This window comes from Schistocerca americana, chromosome 1 (assembly GCF_021461395.2).
Source record: "Schistocerca americana isolate TAMUIC-IGC-003095 chromosome 1, iqSchAmer2.1, whole genome shotgun sequence".
In the NCBI taxonomy this organism is placed as follows: Eukaryota; Metazoa; Arthropoda; class Insecta; order Orthoptera; family Acrididae; genus Schistocerca; species Schistocerca americana.
The window spans coordinates 388,344,157-388,357,308 of NC_060119.1; the positions used below are offsets into that span (position 1 = coordinate 388,344,157).

General features: G+C 39.5%; 1 protein-coding gene across 1 annotated transcript in view; it reads right to left on the reverse strand.

Annotated features, from left to right (window-relative positions):
• The window catches only part of LOC124548134 (tetraspanin-3-like), a 47,820-nt gene that overhangs the window by 12,252 nt on the left and 22,416 nt on the right, over positions 1 to 13,152 (reverse strand). Inside the window, exon 3 of the mRNA XM_047125156.1 lies at positions 7,337 to 7,450. Coding sequence (XP_046981112.1) covers positions 7,337 to 7,450 — 114 coding nt within the window. The remainder of the gene's footprint in view (positions 1 to 7,336; positions 7,451 to 13,152) is intronic.

Genomic DNA, 13,152 nt, shown 5'->3' on the forward strand with positions numbered 1-13,152 from the left:
TACTTTATATGCCAATCTTTATCTAAAAAACTTTTTCTAAAAATAGTTCTAAATTTTTTAACAATGCTTACTGACAAATTACATAAAATGAAACCAAAAAAAAATCTTATGTATGCCTTGTAATGCCATTTGTAAGCTAGTTTTATTATGTCCATAATTACTAGGAATTAAAGGTGCAGTTTATACATTATGATAATTTTCATCTGGAAAATATACACTGTACCTATTTTCCAATGGAGCAACAATTAATATTTTGCATTTCTGTTAGCAACCAACCTGTTTGTGCTATGTTGTACACGACAATATGTTGTTCAGCATCTAGGTGAGAGCTCGTTACCTGATGTCTACCTGCAGTTCAGTCACCTGATGTCCAAATGAAATCTCTTCCATTGTTTGATCTGATCAAACACATGATTTTAGCAATCCTGGCAGTTGAAAATTTATTCAATGTTCACAATACTATAGATCAACCCCTTGCTGATGATGTCAGAACTGTATAAATGTGAACTGGTTGTAAACGGTACTTCTAACCTTTTCACTGGTTGTCACCTGGAGCTGAATTTGTGAGAAAGATCTGACACTATTTTTGTATTTGGTACTCCTGAACACTGAAATTATATCAGAATATAAAACTGTCTTGACAATTCATGTTACAAAACAGGATCATTCAGTTATTGCAAGCGGTAGTGCTTACAATTCTAGCCTCTCATAATGAAATGCAGTAAGTCATTCCGTCACCCAAGTTTCTTTCTCTCGCTTACATAGATCTTCACATGATGTAGGCAGATCATCAGGGCTGTTGCAAACAGGTAGCAAATTGATTGACCACTTAGTGTAACGATGAACAAATTCCAAATTGATAAAAGGATGACTCTTGGCATGCTGCAATTAAATGGTTGCTAATAGTGACAATAGAATAAAACAGTGTGGCGCTGTGCAGCCAGCTTGATGTAAACACTTTTTGTTTTTAATTCTTCAAAAGTGTTTGAATCAAAGCATACCCATGGTCCCATATTGTTTTATGCAGGCATGGAGCAATGCAAAAGAAAGAAAATAATTAAAGTTATAGTAATTGCAACAACAGAATGCTTCTAGGCCATTTTCTGAGCCTTCAACAAACAAGATGTTATCAAGAATTGAAACAGACAGTGCCCTGAATGGTACTCAGACCTCTAAGTTGTTGTGATTTTTTTCGTTTCCAGATACTGGTGCAAATTTTACACACTAGGACAGGAAATATTCCTTGGATAATTATTCTTCCATTAATCTGTTAATTGTCGCATAACTAATAGCACCCAGAACAATTCTAATAGTCAAAAAACACATATTTTTAAATTTTTTTGTTTATCCTTTGCCTTTGGTCATATTCATACAATTCTTGTAATCTTGATGCAGGAATGAAATATAGATGAATTATTTATGAGATGAAATCTGCAATTGTAGCAACTCTGATATACAATTTAATGAAGAATATTTCCTTTTTTTACGTGTGTAGTTACAAAGTACAGGAGACAATTTTTTATTGTGATCGGATAGATATATAAATAAGCAAACACATGCTAAAAAAATTTAAGACTGTGGAAGTAGACCACTTTAATGCAGGAAAATATTCCTCAGATAATCCAACAAAAGTATTATAGAATATCTAAACTAAAGCTAAACTTTCAGATTATTTGGTAGAATAAAAATAGTGTTCCAGGAATAATGGTTTTAAATTAGGTCTAAGTGTTCTACCAAGTTGCTTGATTTTATTTCTTGTGGAGCACTATTATGCAGTTTTTTTTTACCCATGTACTTAATATTATCAACATAGGTTTTGATTTTATAGGTTATTATTTGTAGCTGACTTCTTGTTCTTGCTACAGCAATGACTATCTTTCTTTTTACGGGGTGCTATTGGAAAGTTTTAAGAATGGTTCTGCTACTGCTTATTGGTTTGGCAGGCAGGTACACGGAGGGTGAGGAGTGGGTCATTGCCTTGTCCTTAAATGCCCTCTGACAGGAAACTGCGTTTCCTATACTCAGTTCATTGTGGCAGCTGGTTGAGTACGGATCTGTTAGAGCTTGTTGCCATATTCTGTCAGTGTGAAAATGGACATAAAAATGGAGCAAAGAATTTGTGTGAAATTTTGTTTTAAAACTGAGAAATCAGCTTCTAAGACTTATGAACCATTAAAAACAGCTTTTGGAGATAATGGTGTGAGCCAGTCAAATATTTTTGTCTGGTTCAATAGATTTAAAAATGGCTGCAAATCATTTGAAGGTGAACCACAGTCCAACTGTCCTTCCACCTCAAAAAAACGAATGAAACTGTTGTGAAATTTCATGACTAAGTGCACTCTGATTGAATTAGGGCTGGTGAGCTTAATTTAAGTTGCTATGCAATTCAGTTAGTTTTAACTGAAGATCTGAACATGTGTCGAGTGACCACAAATTCATTCCAAAAGTGTTGTCAGGTGACCAGAGGCAATAACGACTCGAAGTGTGCCAAGAACTGATTACTCGGACTAAAAATGACTCAGATTTGTTAAATAAGGTAATTACAGGTGACGAATTATGGGTATATGGACTTGATCCTGCAACCAAAGTGCAGTCTTCGTAGTGGAAGACTCCAGGTTCACCACAACCAAAAAAAACACGCAAAGTCGCTTGAAGGTGAAGACAATGTTGATGATTTTTTTTTCGAGTCTACCAGTATTGTGCATCATGAATTTACCCCTGGAGGACAGACAATTAACCAGGAATACTACAAATGTATCTTCGAGTGTTTTTGCGAAAAGGTGTGGAAGAAAAGGCCTGCATCGAGGAAAGACAGGAGTTGGGTGCTACACCATGACAATGCTCCAGCTCATCGTGCCTTCTCGATCATTGAGTTTTTGACCAAATTCAAAATTCCTGTGTTTCCACAACTGCCATATTCCCCTGTTTCCTAAACTGAAATTTTCACTGAAAGAGAAGCAATTAGACTCAATTCAAGCATCCAGGCAAATATGGAGTGTGTTCTTAACACACTTCAGGAAAAAAAATTCCAAAAGTGGAAACACTTTTGGAGTTGGTGTGTTCAGTCAGAAGGGAACTATTTTGAAGGAGATGCATCACAGTGCATGTAAGTACCACTATTGTACAATTACAAGCCCCTTCTTAAAACTTTCCAATCACTCCTCGTATGTTGTGTGCAAATTCTCTCCCCCTTCCTCCGTGTTCTGGTCCTGTAAGGAGAGCAAGAAGAATGAATGTTTAAATGCCTCTGTGTATGCTGTAAGTAATCTAATCTTGTCTTCACAGTCACTGTGGGAACAATACATAGTGGGTTGTAGTATATTCTTAAAGTCATCGTTTAAAGCAGGTTCTTGAAATTTTGTAAATAGGCTTTCTAGGGATAGTATACATCTATCTTCAACAATGGCTCGAACAAACCTGCGATCATTTGTGCTAATCTTCTCTGTATATGTTCAATATTGCCTTTTACTCCTGTTTGGTACAGGTCCCACAGTTCAGCAATATTCTAGGGTGGGTCACGTGATTTGTAAACAATCTTCTTTGTAGACTAATTGCATTTCCCTAAATTCTACCAAGAAACACTAATCTGCTATCTGCTTTACCTACAACAGCCTATGTGATGGTTTCATTTCATATCCCTAAAAAGTGGTACACCAAGGTACTTTTACTAGTTGACAGATTCCAAATATGACTTGTTGATACTGTAGTCATATGACATTACTTTTTCATTATGTTGAGTTCACAGCTTTACATTTTTGAACATTTAAAGCAAGTTGCCAATCTTTGCACCACTTTGAAATCTTACCAAGATCTGACAGATTATTTATGCAACTTCTTTCAGGCAGTACTTCACTGTAGATAACTTTGTCATCCACAATAAGTGTGAGGTTACTATTGATCTTATCCACAATGTCAATAATATTTAACATGGACAGAAAGGGTCTCCAACCGACTTCCCTGAGGCTACTTGAAGTTACTTCTGCACCTACTGATGGTTCTCCATCCAAGATAACATGTTGTGTCTTCCCTTCCAAAATGTTTGCAATCCAGTCACAAATTTCACTTGACATCCCATACAGTTGTACCTTTATGATAAGTGTAGATGTGGTACCGAGTCAAAAGCTTTTCAAAAATGGAGAAGTACTGCACCTATCTGACTGCCTTGATTCATGCCTTTCAGGAAGTAATGTGAGAAAAGTAAGAGTTGGCTTCACATGATTGATGTTTTCAGATTCCATTCTTGTTGGCATGGAGGAGGTCATTCAGTTTGAGATATCATAATACGTTTGAGCTCAGGATACATTATAAGATTCTACAACAATTGAATATTAAGGGTATTGGATGGTAGTATTGTGGATCACTTCTTCTACCCTATGCTTTCTTCAGACAACTGTGCATTGTTTTTTGTTCAAGGGAACTACAGTAGGTTAGTTAGAAGGATTAACTCAGCCACAAATTCAGCAAAGAACCTGACAGAGATTCCATTATGCCCTGGAGCTTTGTTCAGTTTTTGCAATTTAAACTGTTTCTCAACACCACTAGCACTAGTATCTGTATCACTCATTTTGCAATGGTGCAAGAATTAAATTGGGGACAGTACCCCAAGATTTTCATTTGTAAAGGAACATTTGAAAAATAATTCAACATTTCTGCTTTTGCTCAGCTACCCTCAATTTCAGTCCCTGTCTCATCTGCTAGTGTCTAGACACTAATTTTGGTACCGCTTACAGCTGTTACAAATGACCAGAATTTCTTTCGATTCCATGAGAGGTCCTACTTTAGTTGCAGAGGGCTTCACACATTGCTCTCTTGGCAGACAAATACGTGTCATTCAGCATCTCCCTGTATCTAGCCTTATGTCTTGCTTTACACCTGTTATGCAGTAGCCTCTTTCTTTGAGTGACTGTGGAGAGTCCATCCCATCATGAACTGTTCTACAGGGTACAAATCTATCAAGCGCATGTTCAACTATTCCAAATGTGTTCACAGTTCTGCATACCATTCTCAAGAACTAAATGTTTAGAATTCTTTACAGGCATAGGACACAACTGCCACTTAACCGAGTTTGCTGAAAATATGCCCTTCGTTCTATCCAATGTATTTCCATCATGAGTAATTTTTTCTAGATCATTCTCAAAGAATGCATATAGTAATGTTTTGCATGACATTTTGTCATGCCCACCAGTTGAAAACTGTAATTTTCCCACTTGATAGATGATTCAAGCCTCTCCAGTGATGCCAGTATGAACAGGGAACATACACACTAGTGAACTTACATGTTCTCAAAAGTTTCTAGAGGTGAATCTGATGGTCAATGGAAGGACCCAATTATAAGTTCATGCAGACACTTGATACGACGTCTTTCCAAAATAATCACATATGTAGTTTCAGTTTCTATCTCGGTGGATTTAATTTTTCTGTGTACTGTGACAAATACACTACATCCATTTACCATTAACCTATCCTTTCGATATACTCTTAGATTTCTTTCCAAATATCTCACTGCAGTCAACTGTGGGTTTTAACCAGCTCTCTGTACCTAATAAAATGTGAACTCCACAGATTTATAGAACTGCTTCAAACTCTGGCACTTTGTTGTGAATGCTCCAGCAGTTAACAAATCACCCCCTACAGTCATTTTTGTGGATCTAATACTGACATTTCTGGGTCCCCTATAAACTACCAATATCTGGGTTGGCTGGAGAATAGCCCAGCCAAAAAATAAATAAAGTATAAAAAAGGAGTGTGCTACCGGTGTAGCAACTAGTGATGTGCAGAACTTACTCAGTATTTTATGAATGTGGTCTACAAGAGAATGTTAATCTGTTTTTCATAGCATAACTTGGTAGCTGCCTAGCAGTTCTGATTTCTCAACAGAGAAAACCTTACGTGATTTCACAAACCATTCCTGGTTGACTGATTTGTTGTATTCCATATATCCCATGATGAAAGGAAATCTTCAAGAATGTGGGACAACTTAGGGTATACAATAACAAAGTGAAGTGGCTGTCGCATACTGTATGCATATAGACATAGTTACAAATGTGAGTAGGTAAGTTCTACTCAGTTGCTTGTTAGTCTGTTTTATAGAAACTGCATGCAGTGACTGCTTTTGCCTGTTAGTGTATAACTTGACTCATCCCACATCCTTGAAGGTTCTCCATCATGATGGGATTTACAGAGAATGATGTGAGAGTATTTATTCAAGTCATAATGATAATCTCACATTACAATATTTCAAACAAGCAAAATAATGCAGCTGGTGCTACAAATAAACACTAATAGTTATACATCAAATGGAACATGATGTGTAAAATGTTTTACAGCCCACCTGGACAATAAACTAAAATGCACGTAGAGAAACTAATCAAGAAACTCGGGTGGAGATATTTTGATCTACGCATCCCCAATACAGGAAAAAATTTTTCCAAGTAGACTTTCATCTATTTTTCCAGGGTTCTAAGTAATGTCTAACATAAACCAAGAAACTGAGACTCCCCCTACAGTCAAAAGAAACTTGAAAACTTATCTTAGTAGGCACTCCATCTATAATTCACCTGGTTATCTAGATTCAAGGATTGAAGATTCCTGCTAGCAGCAAGATAAATAAATGAGTTTCTTTTCTTATGACATAGAAAACTATTTTAGATAAATGTTATTTTGGCCATGTAGATATTACACTGGCACCAGGAGATAAACGGCAGCTATTTGATATAACTGAGGTAGCAGTAACTTTTTCAATCTAAAAGCTTTACCATTCATTTTACTGTGATAAATCTAGCTTCATTCCACATCCCTGAATGTTCTTCCTCCACAATGGAATATCATGAATGAAAAAATCCTGGGGAATAGCATTCTGTGCATTTCCAGCAGTCTTATTAGTGGCTGCTTGTTTAGTATCTATCTGTAGAAGCCAAGTTATTTGTTTCTTGTCAGTCTTTGAGAGTATGAGAGAGGTTTAATGTTTTCATTTACTTTTATGTGAAAAAGTTAGATTTGTGTTATTCTTTCTTAGTCTTCAGATATAGTGTCTCCAGTCACTATTGCTCATCAAACACACTCCTGTTTCACCACAGTGAATATTAATCTATTCCTGCTTTCAGTAATATGAAGAACCTCTCACCGCCTCAAGTGTAACAAGTTATGAATTATTTTTTATTTATTCAGTTTTTATCTGTAGAAGCTATAAGACTGTTCAGAATTATACTTTTTTAAAATAAAATTTGAGTTTAACATCCTGTTTCTATTATCTTCTGCCATGCAGTTAATTATATATGTTCTGTTGTCATGATTGGGGGCTTTAACATACAAAACAAAGACAAAAAATGAAATTTACCAGAGTAGTGATGGCTACAGAAATAAATCCACACAGGAAAGAAGCTGTTGCTGCTAAGTCCAATGCTGCCACATCCAGGCAGCCTTGGGCAAAGTATGATGTAGAGGAGCAATTCTGAAAATAAATGGTTAAAATCTTTTTTAAGTTTTGCTCAACATCTTTGCTAAAAGATGTCATTATGTACAATACCAAAAAGCTGCTATAAAGCTCAGCTTTGATTAAACTAGTTTCAACTATTTTGTCTACATGTGGCAGAGCTTTTGTTCTGAATTCTTGCTTTCCATTTGAATTATGAGTTTAGTTTCCATATCTGCTGTATTTGTGAGTGCATGTGTATGCCATGTATGTGTATATAAATAAATTGCACGCTGTATCAGCATGAGCCAGTCAGTAGAGGCTACCTGCAGGAAGTGTGCACATGGCACAGTCACCATTGCACCATCTACTGGCGAATCACACCTATATACACACAGAGCAGTGCTGACTCACCCTCTTTGTGTTCTTTTAGTCAGTCTGTACTGCTCACATCAGTTGTTTTGTGTATCGCTTATGTTGACCTTCTGTATGATTCTTTTGTCTTGTTACGTGTGTGAAGGCACAAGAGGCTTATTTCCATTATTACCAGAGATTTATGAATAAAGCCATATTTGTGTTACTTTGATCAGTTTCATGTATTTCTTGGTTACTACACAACTGGCAATGAGTTTGGAATGGTTTCCATGTGTGCAGTTTCATTAGATTGGGTCATTATGGATGCCATGCTACTAGCTCTGATTGAACAGCTCACATCAGTTATGATCGCTTTGTTGGCTTCCATTAACAGATAGGGTACCATTCCACCAGTCTATCCACCCACTTCCTCCATGTGATGATTAAGCTGAGGATTGGGAAGCTTATGAAAGAAGATTCAGACAAAATTTTATGGCTCTTGATGTGACAGACTCGAACTTGTGCAAAGCCTCTTTCCTCTCGTGTATTTCACCTAAGGTGTATTGATTGCTACGTCAGCTTGTCTCTTTACAAGAACTGGTAGCTCTTACTTTTGATCACGTGCGGTTTATTGTCCAAGAAGGATCGTATACAAACAGGTGTCGTGGCAGCACAAGTTGAATTTTACTGATGTCACACGAAACCAAACCAGTCGTGCAGGGCCTGGGCAGTGAACTTCACGGCCTTAGCTGTAAGTGTCAGTTCATTACTGATGCTCACGACGACTCTTACGCAGACCCTATCAAGTGGGATGTAATTATCTGTTAAGCTCCACATAAGGAAGTGAGACAGAAGGCTTTACTATGTGAACCCCCACGTCCCCCTCCATTGTCAGGAGTTTGGCAAATAGTACAGTCTTTTGAAGTTCCTCGGGCAGCAGGTCACCAAATTGAAGAGTGGGCCGAGATGATAGTAGTGTCACAAGATGTGCCCACTAGTATGACAAACAGCTTCAGCATGTTCTAAGCACTGAGGTACTTTTAATGCCTGCCAGAAGAAAGACCACATCACCTCCCTGTGTCATTCACTAAAGGTTTCTCAGGATATGGATGTGTATATAAACTGTGTGACTCCAGTGCTCGTGACTTCTCCCAAGCTGTTTATCGAGTTAAGTGATTTTCGCCAAGTGCTCTGGCTACAGGTTGGCAGGTGCTGCAGTGACATTATTGAATTGTCAAATCTGTGTGAGTTTAGACTTGCCACCGTTGAGACTGGTCATACAGAAGCTGGTCAGTTATAATGAACAGAACATTGCACTGTGGGACAATTTATACGGCTTCTGCCTCTTATAAGTCAGTGGTTTGTTGCATTACTATTTGGCGATTGCTGGTGCTGGTGTTGAGAACTTGTTTGGAGTGGATGAGTTTCAGGCATTTGGATTTTCTATCAGCAACACAGTTCACTTTGTGTCCAATCAGGTACCATATTCTCTATTGGAAACACTGTATGGGAAGTTTTCAAACTTGTTTTCAAAATGTATATGGTGTACCATGAATTTTTCTGCTCATATTTCTTTTAAATCCACAGCTCAGCCCCATTTTTGTCATGCATGTCCTGTTTCTGTCGAAATTGAAGGATCAAGCGAAAGCACTGGATGGTCTCCAGTCTCTAGGGGTGGTGCATCCTGTTATGGCTAATACATGGTTGTCTCAACTGGTTGTAGTTCAGAAGCAGTTGCAGAAACTTTGCCTCTGTGGCGACTTCAATGTGCAGTTGATCATGGATACATATCGTCTCCCACACCAGGAGGAACTGTTGGCGAAAATATCAGGTGGCCAGTACTGTTCCAAAATTGGTTTGTCTGGAGCATATCTGCAGGTTCCTGTGAACAAAAAGGTCTCTTAATATTTGCACCTCCCTTTTGGTGTGGTCAATGCCACTGCTATTTTCTAATGCTTTCTAGAGCAATTGACTGTGCCTGCCCCATGTTGCATTAATTATCTGGATGATATTGTTCAAAGGGCTCCTCCATGGCTGATTTCTTGAAAAATTTACACACCTTGTTTTCTTACAGTCCACAGACTTATGATGTAACCTTGCAAAATCTAGGTTTTTTCAAACTTCTATTATTTATTTGGGGTTCGAGTTCTCACAGGATGGGGTTCACCCTCTGCCAAACCACATCTTCTCCACTGTGATGTCTAGGCTTTGATCCTCATACACAAAGGAACTACAGGCCTTCCTAGGGAAAACAGCCTACTACCATAAATTTCTGCCAGGAGTGGCCACATTCGCCCACCTGTTGCATGCCTTGTTACTCAAGAACGTATCTTTTTGCTGGAGCCTGGATTGCGAAAATGCCTTTGAAATTTTGAAATCCAAACTACTCTCAGTCCCTTCTTTAGCTATGTTCTCCCTGGCCCAGCACATAGTTTTGGTGAATGACAGTTCACAGTATGGCCTCAGTGCGGTCCTAGTGCATTGACATGCCAACAGCTCTGAGCAACCTGTTGCTTTTGCCTCTAAATTGCTCACTCCAGCCAGCAGCATTACTCTCAAGTGGAAAAAAAGGCTCTTGCTGTAGTCTATCCTCTCCAGAAATTTCATTGTTTTTTTTGTATGGCTCCAAGTTTCACCCAATTACTGACCATAAACCCTTAGTTTTCTTGTTTAATGCTGACATTTCCCTATGTGACAATGCAGCACACCACCTACAATGCTGGGCGCTGTTCTTGTCTTTTTACAATTATGAAATCCATTTTTGACCTACATGTAAATGTGCCAGCATAAATGCCTTGTCCAGCTTACGTGTGGGTCCTAATCCTTATTTTAAATGTGAATAATTGCTTTGCATCCTTCTTGATACTGAAACTCATGCTGTGGTCAAATGTTTCCCAATTAGAGCCTGCATATAGTAGCGCCATTACCGTCAACACAGTTTTCCTACAGGGAGTTCGGTTAGTTCAAGAGGGCTCACCATAATAAACTGCTGGGTAAGGCTTTGAACCCCTTGCATAACCATTTTTCCTTACGGTATCAACTCTCCGTTTTTTGATGTGTTTTGCTGCTATCCACAGGAAACCTCTCTCAAAGAGTAGTCATTCCCACCATGTTAGGCTCTAGGTTCTATGCCTTCTCCACTAGGGCGATTAGGAAGTTTTGTACACTAAACTGTTAGCTAGGAGACATGATTTTTGGCCTGGTATTGATGGCAAAATTATCTGTTTTGTCATGGCTTGTGATCAGTGTGGCCAGCGATAGGCAGCTCCCTGGGCATCTCTGTACATCAGCCATGGGAATGCATTCATGTACACTGTTCTTGAATTCCCATCGGTTCTTGGTTGTGGATGCATTTTCCCAGTTTCCTTACATTCTCTCGTGTGCGTCGACATTGGCTGGGATCCCAATTCGTATGCATTTGAAGTTTTTTTTTATTGGACGGTTGCCTTGTACCTTAATTTCCAATCACGGGTCTCAGTTTGTTTTGCACAGCTTTCAATTGCTTTGTTCTTGTCACTGCATTTGTCATGTTACAGCTCCACCATTCCACCCTCAATCAAATGGTGAGGCAAAATGACTAGTGCGTATGTTCAAGTCCCAAATGGAAAAGTTTGTTGCGGATTCTTCACCAGATGACGCTCTTCTCCATTTTCTGAGTACCTATTGCTTCATGTCTATGGGGGAGTGGAGCCTGGCCAAGTTGCTTCACAGCCAGCAGCCACACATGCTCCTCCACCTTCTGTTGTCTGAACTGTACCTGCCACAGTAGGGTTCATTTGGCCACTTCACGTCAGGATTGCCAGTGTGGGTGCAAGGGTTTGGTCGGTGGCCCAAGTGGACACCAGCCACCGTTGTCTATCATCACGGAGTCCATCTTTGTGATGTTCATATGGCCGACAGGCTGGTGACGTGCCACTTTGATCAGTTTCACCACCAGAAGCTATAGCTTTGCAGGCTTCGTAATCACAGCCCACCTCACCAACCTCCACCTCCCTCCACCTCAAGCCCGTCGTCACCTGCTGTAGAGGTGCTGGTGTCAGTCCTCCTCCAGCCTTGGCTACTTGCCACAGTCTGCTGTTCCACACAGGTTGTCTCCACTGGCCCCCTCGCCATCATCACCTCAACATCCCTGTCCAGCCCCGTCTCCTCTGCACTGAGGCATGCCTGCCAATGACAACGCAGAGATGGCAATGACACTCTCCTGCCCTGTGCTGTTATCAGGTGATGTGTGAACCCACCACCCTCAGGCATGACGGAGTCTCCGCACATTCCGACCCTATGCTCTGATGCCTGCCTGGCTTATCATCCTGCCACCGCCATCAGCACTGGCTGCTGCCACCCGATATCTGATGGATGTGTGTCTCAGTGAACCGCTGGCATCTCCTGCATCGCCTGGATGCCCTCTTTGGATGAGGGAGAAGTGTGCTATATCCTGCTGCTATAGTCGAACCCGTGAGCAATGGCAGTTGGCAAGGCAAGGACAAGGATTACAGTGATGATGATTCCAAGTGATAGTTGCAGTATGCGGATGTGCCTGCTTTCTTGAAGAAGGCATATGTTCTGCAAATGACATCTCTCACTTGCTCATGTGGAATGTATCACTTACCAACACTATCAGCAATGGCAACTCGCAACAAATAGTATAAAAATTCATTAATCAACCCACCACAATCATGTTTAATGCTCACATTAGCTACAGCACTGAGAGCAGATCACTCAGAACACTACTGAATGCTCATGACGTGTGACTCTAACTATAGTGCTTGTGAGTGTGAGTGGGTGAATGTTGTGTCACCGCGTTTGTGTACTTAAATCAACTGCCAACTGTATCCACACAGGCTGGCCACTAGAGGCCACCTGTAGGAAGTGTGCACATTGGATGGTCTCTGCCGCGTAGTCTACCAGCGACTCACGCCCATATACACACAGAGCAGCACTGATTCACCTTCACTATGTTCTTCTAGTTTGTACTGCCTCACACCAGTTGTTCTGGGTATCAATTATGTTGCACCTCCTGAACGATTCTTTTTTCTTGTTGCATGTCAAGTCACAAGAGTCTTATTTCCATTATTGTTCAGAGGTTTATTAATACAGCCATATTTGTGTTATTTGGATTGGTTTCATGTATTACTTCATTATTACAATGTCAGTCTTCCTTAGCTTGAAGAAAGAGACCAATACTGCTACTTTGAAAGACGACATTGTCACATATTAATAAATGTCAGTCTAGTTAAAATCAATCTGGACCACACATTCACAACTCAGCCAAAATGGTGTTGTGAGGCTTGATTTTTTTTCTTTTATTATGATAATACAATTCAAAAAGTAAGTGTTGCTAGTAGGTAATGTAGAGATGCATGCTGCATTAACATACCTGTCAATGTTTT